Source organism: Rhinopithecus roxellana, chromosome 19 (genome assembly GCF_007565055.1).
Source record: "Rhinopithecus roxellana isolate Shanxi Qingling chromosome 19, ASM756505v1, whole genome shotgun sequence".
Taxonomy (NCBI): Eukaryota; Metazoa; Chordata; class Mammalia; order Primates; family Cercopithecidae; genus Rhinopithecus; species Rhinopithecus roxellana.
The window spans coordinates 76,475,933-76,501,215 of NC_044567.1; the positions used below are offsets into that span (position 1 = coordinate 76,475,933).

The 25,283-nt window shown below is 37.7% G+C and overlaps 1 protein-coding gene across 1 annotated transcript in view; it reads left to right on the top strand.

The window, feature by feature from the left end:
• The window catches only part of TANC2 (tetratricopeptide repeat, ankyrin repeat and coiled-coil containing 2), a 474,294-nt gene that overhangs the window by 186,114 nt on the left and 262,897 nt on the right, over positions 1 to 25,283 (top strand). Inside the window, exon 5 of the mRNA XM_030923595.1 lies at positions 5,882 to 5,992. Within this exon, the coding sequence (XP_030779455.1) occupies positions 5,882 to 5,992 (111 nt within the window). The remainder of the gene's footprint in view (positions 1 to 5,881; positions 5,993 to 25,283) is intronic.

Below are 25,283 nucleotides of genomic sequence, written 5' to 3' on the forward strand. Positions count from 1 at the left end.
TTGAGATTTCACATGAATTTTAAGATGGATGTTTCTATTTCTGAAAAAAAAAAAAAGTCATTGAAAGTCGTTGGGATTTTGGTAGGGATTGCATTAAATCTATAGATCACTTGAGTGGTATACCATCTTAATATTGTCCCCCAGTCCATGAAGAATGGATGCCTTTTCATTTATTTGTACCTTCTTTCATTTCTTTCAGCAATGTTTTATAGTTTTCGGTGCACAAGTCTTTTGCTTCCTTGGTTAAGTTTATGTCTACATATTTTATTTTTTTGTTGTTGCTATTTTAAACCGAACTATCTCCTTAGGTTTTTTTTTCTTAGATTGTTCATTGTTAGTATATAGAAATACAACTAATTTTTGTGAGTTGATTATGTATCCTGCAACTTTACCGAATTTGTTTATTAGTTCCAGCAGGTATTTTTCTGGAGTCTTTAGGATTTTCTACATATAAGTTGTCTTCTGCAAACAGATAATTTTACTTCTTCCTTTCTACTTTGGATGCCTTGTATTTCTTTTTCTTACCTACACAAAAATTTTTATTTTCCTACCACATTGGACAATTAATGTTTATTTAAAGTTATCTGTAGGTTAACTTTACTAAATGTACTTTATAATCTCAAATCCAACTTTGTGAAAATACTTTCTTGGTACTTTTATTGTTCTGCCTATCTGTATATTTATCTTTCATTTTATATTTTCTTGATCTTTGCTTTCATTTGGTCTGCCTCTATACTGTTCTCTCAGTATATTCTTATCTGAGTCTTCTGCCAGTTTCCTCCTAAAAAATCCCTTCTGCTATGAAACCTTTACTAAAGACATATACCTCAGTAATTATTTAAAATTCTTTTTTTAATGGCCTTATATTTGTTTGAACTAGATATGCTTCAACATTATCTATAGTATTCCAGTATACAGAGGAACCTCAGTAGGTGGATTTTCTCTTTCACCATTAGCATTCCTGTGTGATGAATCTGATTGCTCTTATCCTCCCTCAACCCCTGCCTCCCAAGTGATCATGGGAAGAATTAGTGAGTATAGATAGTATTGTTATTACTTCAAAATAAACCCATATGGTTAATACTTTATAACTTAGGACTCTTTAAAAAACAGCAACAGAAACATCAACAACACAAGAGTTAAACTGGTAAAAGAATGACTGAAAAGAAATTCTAATAGCCAGGCGTGGGTGGCTCATGCCTGTAATCCCAGCACTTTGGGAGCCTGAGGCGAGCAAATCTTTTGAGCCCAAGGAGTTTCAGACCAGCCTGGGCAACATGGCAAAACCCTGTCTCTACCAAAAAAAAAAATAATAATAACGAAAATTACCCAAGCATGGTAGCACATGCCTGTGGTCCCAGCTACTCGGAAGGCTGAGGTGGGAGAATCACTTGAGCCTGGGAGGAGGAGGTTGCACGTTGCAGTGACCTGAGATCATACCACTGTGCTTTAGCCTGGGCGACAGAGCCAGATCCTGTCTCACACAAAAAAAAAAAAAAAAAAAGAAAAGAAAAGAAAAGAAATTCTAACTTTACCACACATGTTGATACTATCGCAGATGAGGCCTTGATTTGTATTTCATTACAGCTTTTTTCTTAAGAAAATTCTCTTAATGAGCAGCCTGCATGTGGTGGTTGTAGATTCTCTAATCCAGTGTTCACAAACTTCAGTGTGCTGTACGATCACCTGCAGGGCTTGCTGAATACAGATTGCTGGGCCCCCACCTTCCAGAGTGTCTGATTCAGCTTATCTGGGGTGGGGCCTGATCATTTGCATTTCTGACAAATTCCCAGGTGATATTATACTGCTGGTCCAGGCACCACATTTTGTGAACCCGTGGTCTAAAGAATACTGTTTAACTTCCATTCTGTATCACATATTTATTGTTGTCTAACTTAGACCATTTTGATTTGGATACTCTGCTAAGGCATAACATATTGTATTTTCTTCAACATGATTCCCTTCTCAATTAAAAAGTAATTGGTGATATCACTGTTCTCATCCCCTTAGACATTTTTGTTTTACTACCCCCATGCCGCAACATACATTCATGGTTCAGACTCCAAATCATGGTGAATCTGTGATAACAATGATGACAACAGCAAAAACAAATAATAACAGCTAATTTTTTAGAGCATTTATTCTGGGCTAGGTACTGTTTTGAGGATTTTATTTGAATTAATATCCTCACAAATTGTCTTTGATGTTATTAGCCCAAAATAACTGATGAAAGGAAACAAACACAGAAAGGTTCTTACAGCTAGGAAAAAAAATGAATGAAATGGGAATCTAATGTAAGCTTTCTGGTTTCAGAGCCCTTACCCTTAATTCCTGCACTCTCAAACTCCTCACTAATGTGCTACCATGTTATGCTGCCTCTATAGTATGTCTGAAACCACTTTCTTACTTTATTTTCTGTAGCCATAGCCCTCACTAGTCCATGTATTAATAAACTTAATAGGTGAGCTGTATCACTGTATTCAAGCACTGTGCTTAAATACTTACACATGTTTGGAATTAGTTAAGCCTCATAACAACACTATGACTTTATTAGGAAACTAAGACTGGTAAGGCTATAACTTGCCCAATTTCTTACTATTAATATATGCTAGAATCAAGACCTAGATTTTTCAGATCACTGTACTTAACCTCTAAGCTGATATGTGTTCATGCGCTCAACCTCTGCCAGATTCTGTAACTCAAGTCATTGAGAGCATAAGAGTCGATGTTCCCAGTGTCAGTTCCAATCACTTCTTTGTGCGGTAGTTTCTGTTATCTCTTACGTCACAATAAAATGCCAAGTTTGGGCTTTAGATTATTCCTACCCATCTCATCTCAACCACTTTCTTCTTTTTAACTATCAGAGAAAGCCTTTTAATGTGGAATTCTCTTACTCATATGAATCATCTTATGTATCATTTTTTACAATGAAACAGATTGAAATTCCAGGCTTCCAGGTAAAATATTATGCCCCATCTTCCAACTTGCCCTTTTATGTTCTCCACCAAGCAATATTATGACTATTGTTCAACTTATCATATCTGTGATTGTCCCTCCTGTGTTTGACTTACAGATGACACTAGTTTTCTATGACCCGGATGAGAACTCCATTATCATCTACCTTATAAAGCAGTTTAACTTTATTATTAGACATGCACAGTAACCCATGGATGAGGGAAGAGGTGAAGAGTAGATAGAAGAAAGAATTAGATGTCTCCTGTGAGCTATAAAGATAACCTCAGTTGGAATTTCCTGAGAAGGGAAAATAAAGAAGTTGGTATACATTGAGCTTCATAGATCTAAAATAACTCTCTTTGCTGGAGAAGTGTATATTTTAGTAAGAGGTTTTATTTTTTTTCCTCTGCCAGGTCTATTTAACTTCTGATTAACACCATATAGTCCATACTGTTTTCACAGTCTTCAGCGATTTCCTTTTTTCTGTATGATATCTAGAACCCTGATCTTTTCCCTTGACTTCATCTCATAATTCTTGTACACTCCTCCATACCTCCTTTAAGTTCTCCTGCCATCCTTCAATTTTTTTCTTACATTTCTACACTAAGTTTCTGGTCTGTCTACTGGCCCTAAATTTCATTATTTAAAAAAATGTTTTTAAGATTTCAAGATATATAGAGTCCCTTGAGCAGGGACTTGTGCTGTCTTTGTCAGAACTCAGCAGGTAAAGCAGTTACTCTGATGCCATGACAATGCTTTAATAAAATTCTAGCGAAGGACTTAAGAGCTTTAAGTATTGAATTACTGTATAATCATTTTTCCTATACTAAGCAGTATTGAATAAACTGTTTCATTATTTTTAAATCTGTTGGTGAAATTATAATGAAAGAGATTCTAATATTGGCTATTAGTAGCCTGCATATATACATATAAATCACTTGAGATCTTTATTTGTAATAATGATTTTTAAAAACAGGCTCAAGTCTCACACTCATAGCAGAGGTGAGAGGTCTGCTATTCCAAAGTTTGCTTTTGACAGAACCATACTGTTAGGATTCTTAATGTTAGGCCTTTGTTGCCATGGAGACAGTAACAGGCTTTATTATTATTTTTTAACATACGCTTTAAATATACATACCCTAAGGTCTAAAGTGTGACTTAGTTGTCTGTTGGTTTTGAAATTGGCACATTTTCAAAATCGTTTCTATATTCTTTTTGATTTGTTTTTCTAAGACCACCAGAGCGGGCACAAAAGAACCAGCGAGTAGGCAAGGGTAGGAGCAAAAACTGCAAATTTATTTTTGGTCACCTAGCTTCAGGGAAGAAGGTGGGTAGGGAGACGTCTGTCGGCCTCTGGACAGAGTCGCCCGGTGGGGCTCTCGGACGGAGTTCTTGCAGTCCCAACAGCAGTTGGGGGCTGGGAAGTCCGCGCAGGGCGTCTGCCGGGAGCGGCTTTTCTAGGAGTGGGAGGGCAATAGGCAGGACACGGGCATGTCGGGGGCGTTCCGTAGGTGCAACCAGGTAAATCTTGGTCTCCTCGGATTGACGTCACCTGGCGCATGCCCGGTTGGTCTGCACCTTCCCCGGAGCCGGCTGCATTTTCGCGCGCGCAGGAAAAGTTGGTGAAGAACCCGGAAGTGCGCCATCTTGCCTCCGTTCGTCCAAACACTTTTAATACTTTATTTTTATCCTTCAAAGAAAATGAAGGAGAGTTCTGGCCATTGTATGACAGAGTTGTATATTACTTTTTACAGGGTCTTTTAGGAATAATGTAGAATCTCTTGTGGGTCAGTAATGGATGAGGATTTTGAAGAACATGCAGAAACTTTTGAAAAAAGTAATGTGATCTTAGACACTTGCATGTCTTGGCCACCTATGGTTATTACACTAATATATAATACAAGCAAATCAATTTCAGATTCAACTAATACTTTTGTGCCAGTGCTGTGCTAAGCACTGTCACCCTATTATAGTTTATTTAATAGAACTCAGTTTGAAAGCGCCTAAGCAATCCTCATTTTTAACTTTTAAAATAACTGATTATTCGAATGTATATCAATAGCGTTCCTGAATTTTTCGTCCTAAAAATTAGTAAATAAAATGTATACATACTTTCATTAAGTAAAACTTTCAAGTCATGAGTTATACTTTATTCATTACAAGAATGAATGGATTCCATGGCATGAGGCATTAATATTCCATAGGGCTCATAATTAAATTGGTAACTAAATCACATCTCTTTAGCTTCTAGTGTCAAACTAGCATGGCCTAGTTAATATTTTAGTCCACCAACAGTTTTGACTTCTTACATTAATAGCTGAGAAGTAAGGTAATTGATTTTCTTGTTAAGCTACGTAGTTTAGGCCTGATGGCTTATATTTAATCCTACTTACGGTATTTATCATGACTGAGTATTAGAGTAGTTATTTCTGGATAACGAAAAGCTTTTGATTACAATTATTATAAACAAAAACCTTAAAACATAGTCCTGTGCTTTCCTTAGTTAATATCTGTATTTAATGGCAAAAGAAGCCAAGGTAAGAAAGCTCTTTGCTTTATAAAAACTAAAGGTAACAATCACAATCTATACTAATAGTTTTGAATATTAGATTTTAGCTTTTCCATTTTTCAGTGACTTTTAACAAGACCCATCTCCTCTATGAAGAATGCAATTAGTTAGTTTTTTTTCCTCTGGCTTAAAAAATAGAGTAACCTGATCTGAGTCTGACAGAGTGTGTCGTTCATTTAAGTGCTTCCATCTGTTGCCTGCTGTTCCCCTTACTCATGACCCCTCTATGTTTCTCTCTTTCCCTTTTTCCTTCTCTTTCCCTGTTTCTCTTTCCTTTTTCTCTCTCCTTTCCTTTCTCTTTCTTTCTCTCTTGCTCTCTCTGTCTCTTGCTCGCTCTCTCTCTCTTTTTGTTCTTAGCCCCTCTGAGGAAGGCAAAGTTTGTTGAGAGCCCACGAATTCCAGAATCCGAGCTTGGCTCACCAACCCTCACTTCAGCTCAGAAACTGGACGTGGATGCATACTGCCCTGGTAAGCATGCATGCAGTGTCTGCTTTGAAAGAGGGAGGATTGGATCAGGCCCATCCAGCAGAGCAGTATTTTGCATGTATACTACTCATAAAAACATGTTACCTCTTTTGCAACTGATTGCCTATTCTTCTTAATAGAACATAGTTTTTACCGAATGCCCTGTTTTGACTTTAATACAATAATGAGAGTAAGTATTGAAAATAATATCAAAGGTAATTTTCAAAAGAGTTAAAATAACTTTGGTAGATAAGTAGCTTTAGGTAAGTAGGGTTACTTTTGTGATTTGAGATACTTGAAGAAATTTTGCTGTGGCCATGTGCAAACAGGAATGTTGAAGATGTGAATAAGAATATTCATTCAACACTAGACACAAAAGTGTTGTGTGCAACACTTTTGCATACAACCTTTATGCCTGATTCCTGTTGGATTTCTGGATGATTATAGAAAATACTTGTGATGCTGGAAACATTAAACTTGAATTAGAAAAGAAATATAGGTTTCCGAGATGGACTCCTTTTGGATACAGATACTTACTTTTAGAAATACCTCTTGTGAATGGCCTGTAAACACATGTGGGAGTTCACTAAAACCCTTCTTGTGTGGGAGCCAAACTGAGAAAGACTCATTATCAATGCTTAGATTCTTTCAAACTTAGATGAGTTGCCCGGCAACATCCTTTACACTCTCTCTACAGTGAGTCTATAGAGCTGTGTCAGAAATGTTCACAGCTCTAGCTGAGTATACAGATTAGAGCATTAGTAAAGGACCTTGGAAGACTTGGTTTTAGGTCTTTTGTTTATTCCTACTCATTAAAATTGATGTTAAACCACAGTGAATACAACTACTACATATTTACAGCATGAGGGGTCAGCAGAGTAAAATGATTCCTGGTTCTGGGGAGGGTATCAGTAGCTGTGATCTGAAATGTCAGTATAATATACCTTCAAAGCCAGATAAGACATGGTTAAACAAAAAACAAAACAGTAGGAGGAAACTTGGGCCAAACGTCATAAAATGAGAGACGTTTCATTTTATGAGTCAATTTTGAATATTGAAAGACCTTGGGGATTTTGCTTTCCTTCCGGGTATTGAACTGGCTTCATCCACTCTTATAGATAACCATTCTTTTCTAAATCAGTCACAGTTTTGTATTAGGAACCAGCTTTTCTGTTTCCAAAAGGAACAAAATAGCTGTTTAAACAGTGCTATAGCACATGATTAGAAGAATCTTTCATGTTTTGAGGTACTGTCACGCTTCTTGGGCAATGGAATATTATACTTTGCATTTCTTCATGCAAATTTTAGTGTTATAAAGTAAAATAAGTGTGCTAATTTTCTATCCCTTTCTTGAGTTTTAGAAGGAAAACCCTATCAGAGGCCTTTTCTTTTCCAGATTTGCAAGTCAGAATGACTGTCATGAGGGCCTAATCTTTCACTTCCTGATTGCCCATCTGACATCCTTAATCTAAGCTAAAGCTAAAGTCTTATTCCGGTGATTATTTATGTATATTTTCCACAGGCATGAATTCTTTGTTGAATTAGAATTAAACCAAACTAAAGCTCGGTTATGATTTTTAGAAAGCGAGGAAGAAATTAAAACACGGTATCAAAGTGCTGCTAAAAAACATCTTTTCTTTTCTTATCTGAAACAGTTTTAAAGCATGGAAACTTTATGGTGATTTGCTCTTTTCTAATCAAGTTATTAGGTGCTCTGAAAATTAGTTTCTACCAAGATAAGAATGGTAACCTGAGGGTTGAAGCTATTATCTCTACATAGTACCAAAAATTAACAATAACCAAATGAATTGATGAGTATACTCACAAAACAAACAGATTTTGCATTTTTTCATGCAAATTTTAGTACTAGAAAGTGAAATAATACTTAATTTTTGAATTTCTTTCACATAGGATATACTAACACCACTGATGATATTTTATTGTACATTGATACAGAGTAATACGGTTAAGGCTACTAGTGTTCTGATACCTTCTTGTCTGCCTGCTTTACTCATTATCACCTGAAAATTTAGGAAAATACTGTGTCTCACAGAGACAACAATCACAAACTGAAAGTTAGAGCAGTGGTTTTCAAATTTTAATTTACCTCAGAATTACCTGGACGATTTGTCCAAATGCAGATTGATGGGCCCCCAGAATTTCTTACTCAGTGGTGTGGAGTGGGTCAAGAATTTGCATTTCTAACAAAATCTCAGATCATGCGGAAGCTGCCATTTGAGATTCTATGCTTTGAGAACCAGTTGGGTTACAGGGCTGCTGCGGGCTGCTCACTGTACAGTCATTGTTCAGTGGTTCAGTGAACAATGCTGAGAGTCTAAAAAAAGTGGTAGAATAGTCTTCTACCACTGTTGATATGTGGGGAGTAACTGCCAGTGTTGTTTCTGTGTTATCTAAACTTAATCCTTTTGGTACCTATATTTAGGTTGGAAGGATAAAACTTTTGTGTCTGAGAAATGGACCTATATGTTTTTCTTGGTATGTCTTTTTGTACCTGACATCTGTGTACCCATGTCTAACTTTTCTGTGTCGTTTTACATGTAAAAGGAAATTGTGGATCAAACCAAGCCAATTCATTGATGGTTAAGTCTAAAAGTGTAGGGGAAGCTACTCTGGAATATAGCTGTTGAGCCAAAATATTAAATTGAGTGATTCGTTATGTAGCATTATCTTCTATAATATCTCATTAAAGTTTTAGTATTCCTCAAGTTACATTTGTTGTATGCAAAATATATGGGAAAAATACCAGCAAACAGTCTCTTTTGGTTCTGCAGCTACAACTGTGGAGATAATCGATGGTGTTAAGTAAACTACCAGAATAGAGGGGATGTTCTGGGAATTGTGTGTGTTAATTGTCTCACAGTGGGGAAACTAAGATCTAGAGAATTCAAGCGATTTGTCTAGGGTCACAGGCAGGATTTATTGTTCAACTCTTGAAGGGGACACAATATAGTTCAAAAATATATTGCTCTCTAATCCTGTTACTGTGTAAATTCTATGAGCATTCCTTACTGTCCTTAGATTTAAAAGCAGAAAATTCAGTTAAGTATGAGATACAGTCATATTCTATTTTTATGAAAAAGGTTAACCAACTGTTAGTGATGTCAGTAAAGCAATTTCCAAAATAAGAGAATAGATTCATCCTATACTCTATTACTTTTCTATCTAAAGTATTACTTATTAGGTGTGTGATTTGGGGCAAGTCACTTAACCTTTCTACCTGTTCTTTCATCTGTAAAAATGGAGATGATAATTTTAAATCAGTTTAATATATATAAAGCACTTAGAAAAATGCTTGGCTCATAGTCCGTGCTCATAAATGTTAGTTGATTTTATTATTTTTGTAGTGATGATCCTAAGGTGTAAGACAAGGTCTTAATCAGAAAAAATACTTAAAGGTTTAGGATCATTTTTAATTAAATGTGTCCTATTGCATTTCAATTCTGATTTTTCTCTGATGAGTCTTGCGGTCTGGAGCATGTCACTTAACTTTTGCGTGCCTCAGTCTCCTGTCACAGCAATATTATTTCTATAATTTAACAAATTATGCTTTTATATAGATACATGAATATATATTCATAGGAAAAAATTTCTAGAAGAATACACCAAACCGTACCACTGGTTGCCTAAGGAGGGGAGACTGAATTGTTGGAAAATTAGAGTAGGATTGGTGTGAGATAATGTTAGCAGAGGTTATATCTGGTTGGTGGCATTACAGGTGGTTTTAATTTTCTTTCTTGGGCATCAGGCATGTATTAGTGAATAAGAGCTTATGTTCTGGAGTTAGATCTAGGTTTAATTTTTTTCTCTTCCACCTACTAGCTGTGTGACTGATAAAAATAGACCTGTCTTTAAAAAAAAAAACTGTCATCTCATAGGATTGTTACAGAGATTAAGTGAAATAATGTATATGCCACATGCTTAGCTCAGGCAAAGTAAAACAAGACATTAGCACCCTTTCTGTTACTCATCATCATCATTATACTTTTCTGCATTTTCTAAAATTTCTACAATGAACTTCTATTGAAAATTTTCAGTAATCAGATGACATTAAATGCTGGTGATACTCTTTGTTTTTATTTTAGTTTTTTAAGTGTTTCTGTTTCACATTATAATATAAAATTTCAAGTATAGAAGTGACCTTTGACACAGATAATGGTAGGCCAAGTTGACAGTTTTATAGGACTTCTGACTACATGTGCATGAAAGGTTAAGGGCCAAAGCCCAGACCAGTCTTGAAATAGGCAGGCTTTTATCAACACCAAATATTTTCAGAGGAATTTGAGATTAATCTTTTTATATGGATTCTTTAAAATCTCTTTAAAACAGTAGTATCTTTCAAAGGACAGTGTTATTTAAGGTGACAAAATTAGCATATATTTAAAACTCAAAAAGAGAAAACAGTTTGATTAGAGTCAGTGCATATTCATATTTGCATATATTCTGCACTTGTAAAAATTTTTTTCATTTGGATTTTTTATCTGTATTGTGCGTTCTATAGTATAAGTACAAGCCATTGTAAACAAAGTGTTTTATTTAAAGTGAGTAGTTCCTTGAACTGTCTTTTTCCCAACTCCTGTATAGTCATTGTCATTTCCATTAAAATCAAAGGAGATTTTTTTTTTCATTTTCTTTCTTCCATTTAAAAAATTTCTGAGAACGTTATCAAATGTTGTCTTTATCCTAAATACTTAACCATGCTTCTTTGATTTTGCTACAAACTTTGTGCTTGTATATAAATTCTTCTGTATGATTTTGCATTGTCCTATGAGTACCAAGAGCCTTTTCCTCCTGTTTCACATCTTTTGTTATATTGTGTTTGTATTCTGCTTTATTGTAAATACGGTAAGTATGAAACATAATTTTTAACCTGAGTAAAATTGATGAGCTTTGGGGGGAGTCTGAGCCCTTTAAAATTATAAGTAAAAACTTGCTACATGTACATATGTTCTTTTTCCAATCACAGGTTATCAAAACAATTGGTAACCTCCCTTACACCAAATAAAAAGAAAGAAGAAATGCTATTGTAAAGGTTGAAATTGGAGGAAAAAAAAAAAAAGGTTGTTAGAACAACAAGAACAAAAAGCTAAAAGTTATATAGTGGATAGACTTGAAAGGAGAATGAAAAAGGAAATAATAGAACTATGGGATTGGCCTATCAGGATATGAAGTCTAAAGTAGAGATTAGAAGACAGATGAAACAGAAATAAGTTGTGTATTAGAAGTATGAGATACTGCCTTATTACTGATTGTTGAAATAAGCATAAGAACTAGAATATGAATATAAATGGCTTTTCTTCCCCACACTTTCCTATCCATGTAAGTTCTTTTTTTTCTCTCTCTTTAAATAGAGATGAGATCTCCCTATGTTCTCCTGGGCTCAAGCAACCTTCCTGCCTCAGCCCCTTGAGTAGCTAGGACTACAAACTCATGCCACCACACCTGTTTAACGTTTATTTTTGTAGAGACAGGATCTCACAATTTTGCATAGACTGGTTTCGAACTCCTGGCCTCAAGTGATTCTTCCACCCAGGCCTCCCAAAGTGCTGAGATTATAGGCGTGAGCTACCATGCCCAGTCTACTTTGAACATGTTTTCCTGATCTTTAGTTTTTCATTGTTTGTGATGTGAGTTTTAATCTTCTGTAGTTAATGAAATTTCAGGGAGGGAATCAGGGACAATTGTGTTCCTCTTTGGTGGGTCCAGTTTCTAGGTAGATGAGGGAACTTCAGAAAACAGCCTCATCCTGTGCCTTGGGAGAGGCAGAGGATTGAGACAGGAAGTGGGAGGGGAGGCCAGAAAGCCCTTGAGGCTGCTGCTTTAGTTCAGCATGTCAAGGTACCATATTTTGGGGTATTATTTTCTGTGCCCTAGCATTTGGAAGGTTACTAATCTCATCACACTAGCTTTTAGATAACTTTTCTGAGGTGTTTTACATCATAAAATCTGAAGGCTTGGCCTCTGAATGTGGTGTTTAGATCCGTAATTTAGTCAGATATCCCAAGGGGCAATATTTTCATTAACTGTAAAACCATTTTAACTTCCAGCTTTTGAAGAAGTAAAATATTCTGGTTTAGAGTAAAATGCCAGTGGTTTAGAGCCAGACTGCCTGTGTTCATGTACCAGTTCTGCTGCTTACTACTTGTGTGACTTTGGGCAAATTACTTAACCATGATTTGTTAATTTCCTTATTTCCCTCTGTAAAATGGGGATGATAATATTACCTATATCACAGGAAGGTTGTAAAGATACGACACATTAAAATATGTAAAGTAAAAATATAAAACATATTTATTTATTTGTTTGTTTTTGAGACAGAGTCACATGAAGGAAAAAATCTTAAGGGCAGCCAGAGAGAAAGGTCGGGTTACCCACAAAGGGAAGCCCATCAGACTAACAGCAGATCTCTCGGCAGAAACTCTACAAGCCAGAAGAGAGTGGGGGCCAATATTCAACGTTCTTAAAGAAAAGAATTTTCAACCCAGAATTTCATATCCAGCCAAACTAAGTTTCATAAGTGAAGGAGAAATAAAATCCTTTACAGATAAGCAAATGCTTAGAGATTCAGGTTTTGGTGAGGGCATTTTTCCTGGCTTGCAGATAACTGCCTTCTCACTGTGTCCTCATGTGCTTTTCCTCTGTGCATGCATGTCAGGAGAGGGAGGGAGAATGAGAGAGCAGAGAGGTTTCTCTTATAGGGACACTAATCCTATTTGGATCAGGGCTGCACGCTTATGACCTCATTTAACATGGATTACTTTCTCCAAATATATCCACACTGGGAATTAGGGCTTCTACAAATAAATTTGGGGGAGACACAAACATTCAGTCCATAATATGTACTTTTAAAGTAAAGGCAATAGACTGGGCACAGTGACTTATGCCTGTAATCCCATTGCTTTGGGAAGCTGAGGTAAGAGCATCGCTTGAGGCCAGAAGGTCAAGGCCAGCTTGGGCAACATAGCGAGACCCCATCACCACACAAAATTAAAAAATAGTTTTAAAAACTTAAAATGATATTGTATATATCATGTTTTCAAATTGACTTTTTGAAATTATATTGTATGTGTTTTTACCTTAAGAACTATTCCATCATTTTTTCTCCTGGTAGGGCATTTCATTACATAAATGTAACATAATTTTTAAAAACCAGTATACTGTTGCTGAACATTTAAATTGTTTCAATTTCTTATTGTTATAAAGGTGCTTCAGTGAACATACTAGTTGCTGAATGATTGTTCGTATCTACCGTTATTTCCTTAGAATGAATTCCTTGAAATGGAATTGATAGAAATCCAGGATTATTCAAAATCTTAAATCTTTATATTACTAGATTTCCCTGTGGTACATTTCTTCCAGAAATATATCAAAATATTTTCCTCAGAACCTTCACCAATACTACATATTTTTGATGAGTGTTGCTTTTGGCATATTTTGTGTGTGTTTGTCGCTTCACATCTCTTTCAGAAGCCTTTTCTCTCTTACCTTCCGTGGTCATCCTCAAATATTTTTGGCTTTTATAGTCTGTCTTATATGGAAAAGCATTGTGTATTTGATTTTGTTCACATGTTAACTGTGTCTCCTCACCCCAATGTATTATGACTGAAAAGGATGTAGAGGAGTGGTAAGGCTTGCTGAACTAAAAAGAGTGGATAGGCTTGCCTGGACCTGACAGTGAAGTTGAAGCCTCATTCTTTAATGAGTTTTCTCAAAATACAGAAGTTTTCTTCATAACCATTGTGAAATAAAATGTATACCAGCCTGGGCAATGTGGCAAAACCCCATTTCTACTAAAAATACAAAAAAATAGCTAGGCGTGGTGGTATGCGCCTGTGGTCCCAACTACTCGGGGCTGAGGTGGGAGGATCGCTTGAACCCAGGAGGTTGCAGTGAGCCGAGATCAAGCCATTGCACTCCAGCCTGGGTGACAGAGTGAGCCCACATCTAAAATAAAATAAAATAGATTCCATATACTCTGAACAGTTTTGTGTTTTTCCATTTCTTGCAGTCACTTTCTTCCCTCTGCGTTGCTAAATCTAGTGCTTGTTTCCAGTTCTCATTTTATTTAACTTACCTGCAACGCTTAACACAGTTATTCACTCCCTCTTCCCCAAAGCACTTATTCTGTGACCTCCAAGTTATCACATTATTTTTGTTTTATTCCTAATTCTCTGGCCTTATTTTCATAGTCTATTTTGCTACTTACTTTTCTTCTCCCACTTCCAAAAGTTGGAATACTCCAAGACCAGAACCATAGATATCTTCTCCATGCTCACTTTGTTGGTATTCTCATTCAGGCCCACATCTTTTAAGGACATGTATATATTGATGACTCTGCTGTCATCACCAGATTTACTTTGATGGGCTCTAAGACCCTGCTCAAGTGTACATCCACCGATTAGTAGGTGCCCATGCTGTCCCCATTGTTAAATATTTTTAATAGTAGCCCTACCCTGTTCCCTTCCTTTTTTTAAGATCTTTGCTGGCCGGGCGTGGTGGCTCAAGCCTGTAATCCCAGCACTTTGGGAGGCCGAGACGGGCGGATCACAAGGTCAGGAGATCAAGACCATCCCGGCTAACATAGTGAAACTCTGTCTCTACTAAAAACTACAAAAAAACTAGCCGGACGAGGTGGCAGGGCGCCTGTAGTCCCAGCTACTCGGGAGGCTGAGGCAGGAGAATGGCGTGAGCCCGGGAAGCGGAGCTTGCAGTGAGCTGAGATCCGGCCACTGCACTCCAGCCTGGGCGACGGAGCGAGACTCCGTCACCAAAAAAAAAAAAAAAAAAAAAAAAGATCTTTGCTAAAATGTCATCTTTTCATTGAGACTTTCCATTGACACTATTAAAATTGCAACCTGGAGGTTACTGACAATCTTGACAAGCCACTTTGGTAAAATCATAATGGCAGAAATTTGATTGCAGGCTGGGCATGGTGGCTCACACTTATAATTGCAGCACTTTGGGAGGCCAAGACGGGAGGATCATTTGAGGCCAGGAGTTGGAGACCAGTGTGGGCAATATAGCAAGACCTCCAACTCTACAAAATAAAAATAAAAACCCAGACTTGGTGGCATGTGCCTGTAGTTCCAGCTACTTAGAAGGCTGAGGCAGGAGGATCACTTGCACCCAGAGTTTGAGGCTGCAGTGAAGTATGATTGTGTCACTGCACTACAGCCTGGGTGACAGAACGAGACCCTGTCTGGAAAAAAAAAAAAAATTGAGGGTTTAAAGGTGAGTGGGAAAGAGGAATTGTAATCAGTGAGTATAAACAGTGAGTATAAGTCAGTGAGTATCCTTTCAAAGTATTCTGTAATGAAAGGGAACAGAGCAGTAGGGAAGTAGCTGTAGGAGACTGTGAGACAAGCAAGGATTTTCTAAACTAGAATAAATTTTGGTTTATTTTAAATAAATAAATTAGAATGCTGTGCTGTGGTAGAGAGGGGAAATTGATGCAGAAGAAAGGCAAGAAATGCTGAAATAACACATTTGAGTAGATGACAAATGAGATAAAAAGTAAAAGTGAAGGGATTGACTGTGGAAAGGAGTAAACTAACTAGAAAAAAGACTACCTTATGGAAACAGATGCAGGTAAGTAGGTAGATATGGTGACATGAGCTGGTAGAAAGCCTCTTCTGATTGATTTTATTTTCTGAATTAAATTAAATGGAGAGTGATGTAACCAGCTGAAAGTGAGGATGAGGAAAGAAATGTTGAGGTTTGAAGACAGAGAATAAGGCATGGAATTGTGTTCTGAGAGTAAATGGATTAGGGAAACGTAGTAGGATTGCTGGGCAGTGCTAATGTCCCACTTAACATTAGTGGTCATTAATTTAACGAGGGACTTGTTAGCAAACATGTTTAACTGTACTGGAACTCTATACTGGAGATACACATTAGGTGAAGAATTGGACCTTAACCAGAGTTGGGGTTTGGCCAGATTGGAATGATAAGATTAAAGAGGATCAAGGGAGTTGAGGGTATTTGCAAAGGAGTGATTATGGTGATGACTGTGAAATTTAAGCCAAACAGGAGAGGAAATGAGAACATGAGGGTTGAAGGACAGTGAACTTGTATAAATTCAGTGGATTTTAGGTACCGACAGGATCAAAGAAATGAGCTAGAAATATCAAGTGGTTGTCAGAGGCATTTAAGATTAAGTTTATGGACAGTTTGTAGTTATTAGTAATGACAATGTTAAGAGTATAACTGTGGGAGTGGGTGACTGAAAGAGGACTGGGGAATGAGATGACTGGAGGGGAGGAGGTCAACAAACTGAGGCCAGAAGATCATCTGTTGGAGTAGAAAAAATATTATTGTAATAGTGTTGGAGAGTATGAGAGTAAACCAATAGCTATAATCTTCAAAGAATGAGTGGTCTGACCTAAAGTCTCGTGAAACTACAAGAAGGAAGGGCAGTGATTGGTACAGTTTGATAATGTAGGATTTTAAGCTGGAGTGTTAGGGAAGAAAGTAGCTTACTATATACTATTATACATCTCTAATCTTTACCGCTACCTTTTATCCCGATATTTTCCTTCTTTGAAAGGAAATATTTAATATTTGTTTAATATTTAATATTTGTTGAGGACTATAATAGTAGGCATTGGTCTGAATACAAGGGACGCAGTGATGAAAAAGCTGAACAGAATCTTGTGTTCACAGACTTTGTAGTTTAGCATAGCTCATTTAGCACAAACCAAATCTCAGTTCCCTGGATCCTAGTTTAGGAAATCCTATTCTAAGGATATCTGTCTTAAATCAGTAAATATAGTCCAAGATAGTAACTGGGTATAGTAATTTTCTATAATGTATATCATACATGTTTGTTTTTTAGCATAAATACATTTGGCTGTTTAAAGACTGGGTACATATTGATGAGAGGAATAATGTTATACTTTGAAAAATTTTTAAATAGTAGTAGTAGAGAAATATACAGTACAAATCGGTGGTAAGTTACTTTTGTTCTCTATTCTTCCTCTCTGTGTTAATCAAGAAAAACAAATCAGTACTGGGAGATAAAGCAGCAAATCTTAGCTGCAGCATCAGCAGCCTTTTTTTTTTTTTTTTTTTAAGAGACAGGATCTCGCTTTGTTGGTCAGGCTGGAGTATAGTGGTGTGATCATAGCTCACTGCAGCCTCGACCTCCTGGGCTCAAGCAGCCCTCCCACCTCAGCCTCCCAAAATACAGGGATTACAGGTGTGAGCCACCGTGCCTAGCCAGCATCAAAATCTTAATATGGCACCATGAGAGATTTTTCTAAACCCGGACCTCATGAAAGTGGCATGAAGTATATTACATAGTTATTTTTAGTGAATATACTTTTATATAAAAGCCAAAACACATCACAGTAAATATAAAGGAAACTGAAGCTATAATCGCATTAATTATGAGTTTTAAGTGAAGCAATGGATGTATTAGGGTTCTCTGGAGAAACAGAACCAATAGGTTATAGATAAAGATATATAGAGGGAAAAAAAAAAGATAAAGATATATAGAAAGAAATTTTTTGAAGGATTGTCTCAGGCAATTATGAAGGCCATAAAGTTCCAAGAACTGCCACCACCTGCAACCTGGAGGCCCAGGAAAGCCGGTGGTATAGTTCCAGTCCAAAACCAAAGGCTTGAGAACCATGGTGTAAGTCTCAGTCTGAATCCAGAGGCCTGAGAACCAGGAGCACCAGTGTCCAAGAGCAACAGAAGATGGATATCACAGCTCAAGCAGAGAAAGCAAATTCACCCTTCCTCTACTTTTTTCTTCTATTCATACCCTCAGCAGATTGGACAATGTCCATTCACATTGGTGAAGATGATCTACCAACTTGGTCTACCAACTTAAATGCTAATCTCTTCTAGAAACATCCTCACTCACACAACCAAAAATATTGTTTTACTGGCTCTCTGGGCATCTCTTAGCCCAGTCAGGTTGACAAATAAAATTAACTATCAGAATGCACTGTCTGGCCAGGTGCAATGGCTCACACTTGTAATTCCAACACTTTGAAAGGCTGAGGTGGGAAAATTGTTTGAGGCGAGGAGTTTTGAGTCCAGCCTAGGCAACATACCAAGACCCCCATCTGTACAGAAAGAAAAACAAAAATTAGCCGGGCATGGTGGCTGTAGTCTGAGCTATTTGGGAGGCTGAGGCAGGAGGAATACTTGAACCCAGGAGTTTGGGGCTGCAGTGAGCTATGATAGCACCACTGCACTCCAGCCTGGACAATAGAGTGAGACCCTATTTAAAAAAAAGAAAGAAATGTATTTGACAAAGTTCCAGTTTATGCCCAAATAGCTTTCAAATTGGAGATATCTGGTTTAGTGTGTCTTCTGTATATTTCTGCATATTTGATATGTGTCATTCCATGGCCTGGAAGCATGAAATTGTTCATCCTTGTCTTTCAATAGAAAAGTTCCATAGTGCTACTGATATTCTAGCCTTTTGGTTTTAAAAACTTCCTACAGGCCTTCTTGTAACTGTCTGTAGGTCTTTCCCGTTTCCCAGTCTGTACTGCTACACTGCGTGGATTACTTCTTCCTAGAATGGTGCTTTTCTTTTAAGCCTAGGTAATTACATTGTATTATTTTTTGTGCAACTTCTAGAAAACATCCCAAATTTGGAAACCAACAGAGAATAAATTTGTCATTTAGATAATTGTGACTTTTGATGATATGATACTACTTTCCTTACTCTGACCAGTGTATCAATGCCTTTCTTTCCACCATTTGAATGAATTATGCTATTGATGAGGAAATCCAGGCCAATAAGGGAATAATATGGAAATATAACACTGCGGAAGTAGTGGATCTTTAGCATATTTTGTGTCTCAAACATAAGTCTGTTGAAAGCAAACATCAGAAACCTCAGTTTAAAACCCAAAGGAATATTTCAGTAAGAAATATTAGTCTTAGAAATTTCAGTCAAGCATTGAAGGTGCTTGAGCTGGTCAAGTATTGCATCCCATTTAAGCCAAATAGTCATCATCATACATTGATGTGCATCTAGTACCCCTTGTAGACTGGAGGCAATTATGTAGGCCAGGAAACACTAGTGCAAGAGTTGCTAAACAGTGAATACTTTCCACCTCCGTATATCCCGTCTCTACAGTGATTCCAATTTCCAATAGGAGAGAATCAGAAGAGTGGGAAGTTGTGATGGAAGATTATAGTGTAAGCATTTGAAAGCCTGTTTCCCTACCAAAGTGCCAAACTAATGAATTCTTTAATGCAAAAGGAAGAGTTTGTAATGTCATAAAAATTGTATTCCTAGATAGCAAGAGGCGCTCTCTCTCTCTCTCTCTCTCTCTCTCTCTCTCTCTCTCTCTCTCTCTCTCTCTCTCTCTCTCCCCTTGTGTGTGTGTGTGTGTGTGTGTGAGAGAGAGAGAGAAAGAGAGATTGTTTGGAGGACTTTTTTTCATTTATCTGTGTATGTCTAAGTTATGTAGGATAATTAAATATTTAGTAGACAAATATACTTACTGTTTTTAGGAAGTATTTAAAGGAACAAAGGCAAATACTTAGAAAATCACTTAATCATAGAAACATAGATTTCTATAAAACTTACATTCTTTATTAGCTTCTGCTAGGAGTGCTGAACTCTGAAAGAAAAGTCAGAGAATTTAAGATTCTAACTGCAAAAGAAAACCGCTAAAACTCCCTGCTTTAGGTTTGAATGTGGAGCTCAGAACGGTAATGTTGAGAATATTAGAACTTGTCCCGTTGGTTGAATTTCTCATTAATGAAGAAGAACCCTATAAGAAGTCAACGTTGGCATCTTTAGGTATGCCACTTCTACCCATAACAGTGTTAGATCTCCACAGCCCCATGCAGATGACTACAAAAGCTTCTTTTCTCATCAGATACATATATATGGGGAATATGTTCGAGATGTGAGGGTTTGGTTGAAACGTAGATTTTATGTGTTCCTCTGGGGCTAAGAATGGTGCCCATAAGCACTACTGGTAGGTCTGCAGTGCAGTTAAGGGGATAGGAATAAGAAAGAGAAGAAAAAAGAGACAGAAGCTTAGGTGAGTGGAGGGAATACAAGAAGGAAGGAAGGAGAGGGAAAAGAATTATGAATGGAAAAAGAAAGCATTCTGGTAGTGGGAATTCCAGTGCCTTTCATTGACGCTATGCCATAGATGCAATTCTTGTGCACACCGTAAAATTCAAGAACCATTGGTTAATGGTTAGAAACTAACTTTGACCTAAGTTTGAACTCTGTACATTTGTATAAGCTACTTAACCTCCTTAGTCTCAGGTTCCTCATCTGTGAAATGGAGGTAATAATACCTAACTCATAGCATTGTCATGAGAATTAAATATTACCCAAGTAAGTAAAGGGCTTAGCACATAGTAAATACTCAAGAATGATAATATAATGAAAAAATGTCATTATATTGTATATTCTACCAGTGTAAAATGTGGTTGGGTTGGTGGCATTTACATGACAATCTGTTCATTAATGGGTACAGTACAGTGAATGTTGTTTTGTTTTCTAAAATGGTTTCATTTTTAAAACTGGCTTACTTAATTTTTGCTTACCTTTAGTTCAGTGGTTCTTAATTTTTATGGTCACATACCCCTTTAAAAAACTGATGAAATGTATTAATTGCATCTACAGAAAACTGCACTTACATGTAAAATTTTGCCTACTGTCTGGGTTTCCAAAAAAAAAAAAAAAAAACCCAAGTAAAACATTTAGGTTTGTTTGCCCAGTGTAATAGCTTTATGTGAAAACTAGTCTGAACAAATCAAAATTAATAAGAATCAAAGATGTAGAGTGTTCAGGCCTAGCACGGTGGCTCACTCCTGTAATCCCAGCTACTCAGGAGGCTGAGGCAGGAGAATCGCTTGAATCCAGGAGGCAGAGGTTGCAGTGAGCTGAGATCACACGACTGCACTCCAGCCTGGGTGACAGAGTGAGACTCTGTCTCATTAAAAAAAAAAAAAAAAATTTAGCGTGTTCTAACCAAGTTGCATTATTGCTAACTCCCATTCTGTACCCTTAAGCTAGGCATCTAAATACTCCCCTCTGCAACTAGAGAAATTCCCTAAAAATTGATTCTTTAACTTATGCCCTAGGCAAGTTGATTTTTTTTTTTTTTTTTTTTTTTTTTTTTTTTTTTTTTTTTTTTTTTGAGGCAGAGTCTCACTCTGTCGCAGGGGCTAGAGTGCAGTGGCCGGATCTCAGCTCACTGCAAGCTCCGCCTCCCGGGTTTACACCATTCTCCTGCCTCAGCCTCCCGAGTAGCTGGGACTACAGGCGCCCGCCACTTCGCCCGGCTAGTTTTTGTATTTTTAGTAGAGATGGGGTTTCACCGTGTTAGCCAGGATGGTCTCGATCTCCTGACCTCGTGATCTGCCCTTCTCGGCCTCCCAAAGTGCTGGGATTACAGGCTTGAGCCACCGCGCCCGGCCGGCAAGTTGATTTTTAAAAGGCAGTAGCTGGCCAGATACGATGGCCCCACCCCTATAATCCCAACACTTTGGGAGGCCGAAGTAGGAGGATTGTTTGTGGCCAGGAGTTTGAGACCAACTTAGGCAACATAGCAAGACTCTCATATCTTCAAAAAGAAAAATAAAAGAAGGCAGTAGTTTAGGAGGAGAGGTGGAGGGGATGAGGAAGGGTAAGTAACTTTTCAAGAGACGAGGCCCTATGATTTCATATAATTTTGTGCGACTTCCCTAATTAGGCATTATTTTTCCCCAGTTGCATACTAATAATGACTTGTGCCATTGATAGCTTAATAAGGATCTAGTTTTTCCACCTACCTGCGAGGGACCATTCTTCCCACTTTTCTGTCCTCTGGACCCTCCACAGTGAGAGATGTGAAACTATGAAAAACATCTCAGATCACCATCTTAACCTCCAACTTATATTTAATTTTAAAACAAATTATTCTAGAGATTGTATTCAAAAACTGATAAGCCAGCACATATTTAAAAATTAGAGCCGGGCGCGGTGGCTCAAGCCTGTAATCCTAGCACTTTGGGAGGCCGAGACGGGCGGATCACGAGGTCAGGAGATCGAGACCATCCTGGCTAACACGGTAAAACCCCGTCTCTACTAAAAATACAAAAAAACTAGCCGGGCGAGGTGGCGGGCGCCTATAGTCCCAGCTACTCGGGAGACTGAGGCAGGATAATGGCATAAACCCGGGAGGTGGAGCTAGCAGTGAGCTGAGATCCGGCCACTGCACTCCAGCCTGGGCGACATAGCGAGACTCCGTCTCAAAAAAAAATAAAATAAAATAAAAATTAGAATGCCTTCAGGCTGTATTTATACTCTGCAATTCAACATATACTTTATCATGTCCTTTAACCATTATCCCTAACCTTGTGAGATATATTAAAACTGCTTGTATCCTAAAGATATTTGAGTTTGTGTTTGTAACCTTTGCCGTGGCTTAGTGGGATGCCTTACTTTTTTATAGAAGGTGGCAAGGAAGGATTGGAGAATGGGAGAATGAAAATATCCCTTACTCAAGGTTAAAGCATACAGTTTCAAAGGACTTGCAGACTTCTCAAACAGCATTTATCAGAGGGTCTCAGATCAAGAGTTCCTGATTTAGATCCTACTAGCTTAGATATATATGCTACTATTTGAAATATCATTTCTTCTTAGCTATTATGGTTTAGCTATACCTGGAGGAATCATTATACGTGATTGAACAATTTAAATGTGAAGTTGCTTTGAAAAGGAAAGAAGGGAGAGTTTCCTCAACCAGTTACCCCTAGTGGTATTGGGGAAATGGTCATCAAATGACTCCTGTTCCTGTAACTCTTCCTTTTCTCTTTCCTTCCTCCATCTCCACCACTCATCCTCCCATAGACACTAACCCTTGTACACCTTATTTTTACAATGTTAAGAATTATCTTGTGAGATTATACTCTTCTAATCCTCACCTTTACTATGTTCATTGCCTATTACTTACGTTCTTTTGTATTCTCATGCCCCTAATTATTTGTATGTGCTGGATTCAGTATTTGGAAATATTTGTAGAAATAATCTGAAGCTAGGATGATGCTTTTTTCTCTCTCTCTCCAGCTGGTCAGTCATTTCTCCCTGGTTAACAGATGCTTCCCAGTGCTGAAGTGGCTCTCTCTAGGGAGTACCTCACCTCCATTCTAGATTCCGTCTGCAGCCTTATACTGTCTTGGTGATTCATCACCATCATGTCAGTTCTTTAATGCTTTAAGAATTTTAAAAATGGCCAGGTGTGGTGGCTCATGCCTGTAATCCTATCACTTTGGAATTGGATTATGAGATCAGGAGATTGAGACTGTCTTGGCTAACATGGTGAAACTCCATCTCTACTAAAAATACAAAAATTAGTTGGGTGTGGTGGCATGCCCCTGTAATCCCAGCTACTTGGGAGGCTGAGGCAGGAGAATCGCTTGAACCCAGGAGGCGGAGATTGCAGTGAGTCAAGATCCCGCCTCTGCACTCCAGCCTGGCAGCAAAGCGAGACTCCATCTCAATAATAATAATAATAATTTTAAAAATTTATTGGCGGGGCACGGTGGCTCATGCCTGTAATCCCAGCACTTTGGGAGGCCGAGGTGGGTGGATCACGAGTCAGGAGATTGAGACCATCCTGGCTAATAGGGTGAAACCCCGTCTCTACTAAAAATACAAAAAAAAAAAAAAAAAAATTAGCTGGGCGTGGTGGTGGGCTCCCATAGTCCCAACTACTCAGGAGGCTCAGGCAGGAGAATGGCGTGAACCCAGGAGGCAGAGCTTGCAGTGAGCCGAGATCGCACCACTGTACTCCAGCCTGGGTGACAGAGTGAGATTCCATCTCAAAAAAAAAAAAAAAAATTATTTTGTTCAGTTGTTGTTAGTTATCCTCAGCTGGAAGGTCTTCAATTACTGAAAAGTATTATTTCCTTTGGGGGGAAAATTCTAGCATTTGTATTTTTAAATTGCAAAGTATTTTTTTATTTTGTGCTCATAGTGAAGCTAGACGGGAGTAGACTGTGCTCTAAAAGACTCCTAGAATGCCACCTATTTGGACACAGAATCCCATTAAATTCTGGGGAATTCTATATATTCTGAAATCAAAATGATATTATTAACCAGTTGATTACTTGTAATACAAAGAAGTTCCCTTTTCAAGCAGGCTTCTAGAGTTGGACCACAAGATCCATCTCTTTGAGCAAACTGTCTTATTTGGACTTGGTACTAAATCTCAAAGGAATTAGAATTTTGCATCAAAATTTTGAAAAGTTTTGTCTGTTGTTGTTATGGTACTGCCTATGATACTGAATTGCTGAAAAATTTGCCTTTCTGCTTCCGATCTCCATTTGGTGTTACTCAATCTGTTGGCATTAGATTGGGAGTGGGGTGGGATAGAGAATATAGTCTACTTCATTCAGCCACAAATCCCAAATGTCCCAAATGTATTTCTTTATTCTTTTGTTTTTTTCTCTCTTTTTTTTGAGGTGGAGTCTTGCTTCCTTGCCCAGGCTGGAGTGCAGTGGTGTGATCTTGGCTCACTGCAACCTCCGCCTCCCAGGTTCAAGCAGTCTCCTGCCTCAGCCTCCCAAGTAGCTGGAATTACAGGCGCACACCACCACATCTGGCTAATTTTTGTATTTTTAGTAGAGATGGGGTTTCACCATGTGGCCAGGCTGGTCCTGAACTCCTGACCTCACATGATCCACCTGCCTCAGCCTCCCAAAGTGCTGGGATTACAGGCGTGAACCACCATACCCAGCCCCAAATGTATTTCTTAGATCATTGAAGTAGGCTCAGCATTATTATTTTCTACTTTTATATTACCTTCTACAGTAGTCACAATAGTTAAATTATAATTCTGAGTAGGTGAAGCTGATGTTTATATTGCTGCCAGAAAAAAAATTTTTATAGAGAATAAGAGCTATCACACAAAACAATTGAAGAATTTCTTTAAGTGTTTGAAGAGGATTATGAGCCACAAGCTTAAAAGTACAGTCTAGATTTCTATTTCTTGGCTCTGTTGCAAACCAGTTTTGAAAGGAATGTTGTTATCTGATGATTAATGTTTTATTAAAACATTATCAAAAGGCACATAATACATTTTTGTATCATAACACAAGATGCCTAGTATATCTACATATTAAGGACTTACTCTTCTATTAATCCATGTAAATCCTCTTTGGTACTGTGGAACAGAGGGCTGCCCTTAAAATCTAAAGGTATTATTTGTTTTACATAATTTCTTTTACAAGTCTTAAAGTGAAAGAGCATTGGTTAGAATTCGTTTGTGTAGAAGTAAAACTTCCATTGCAATGAAGG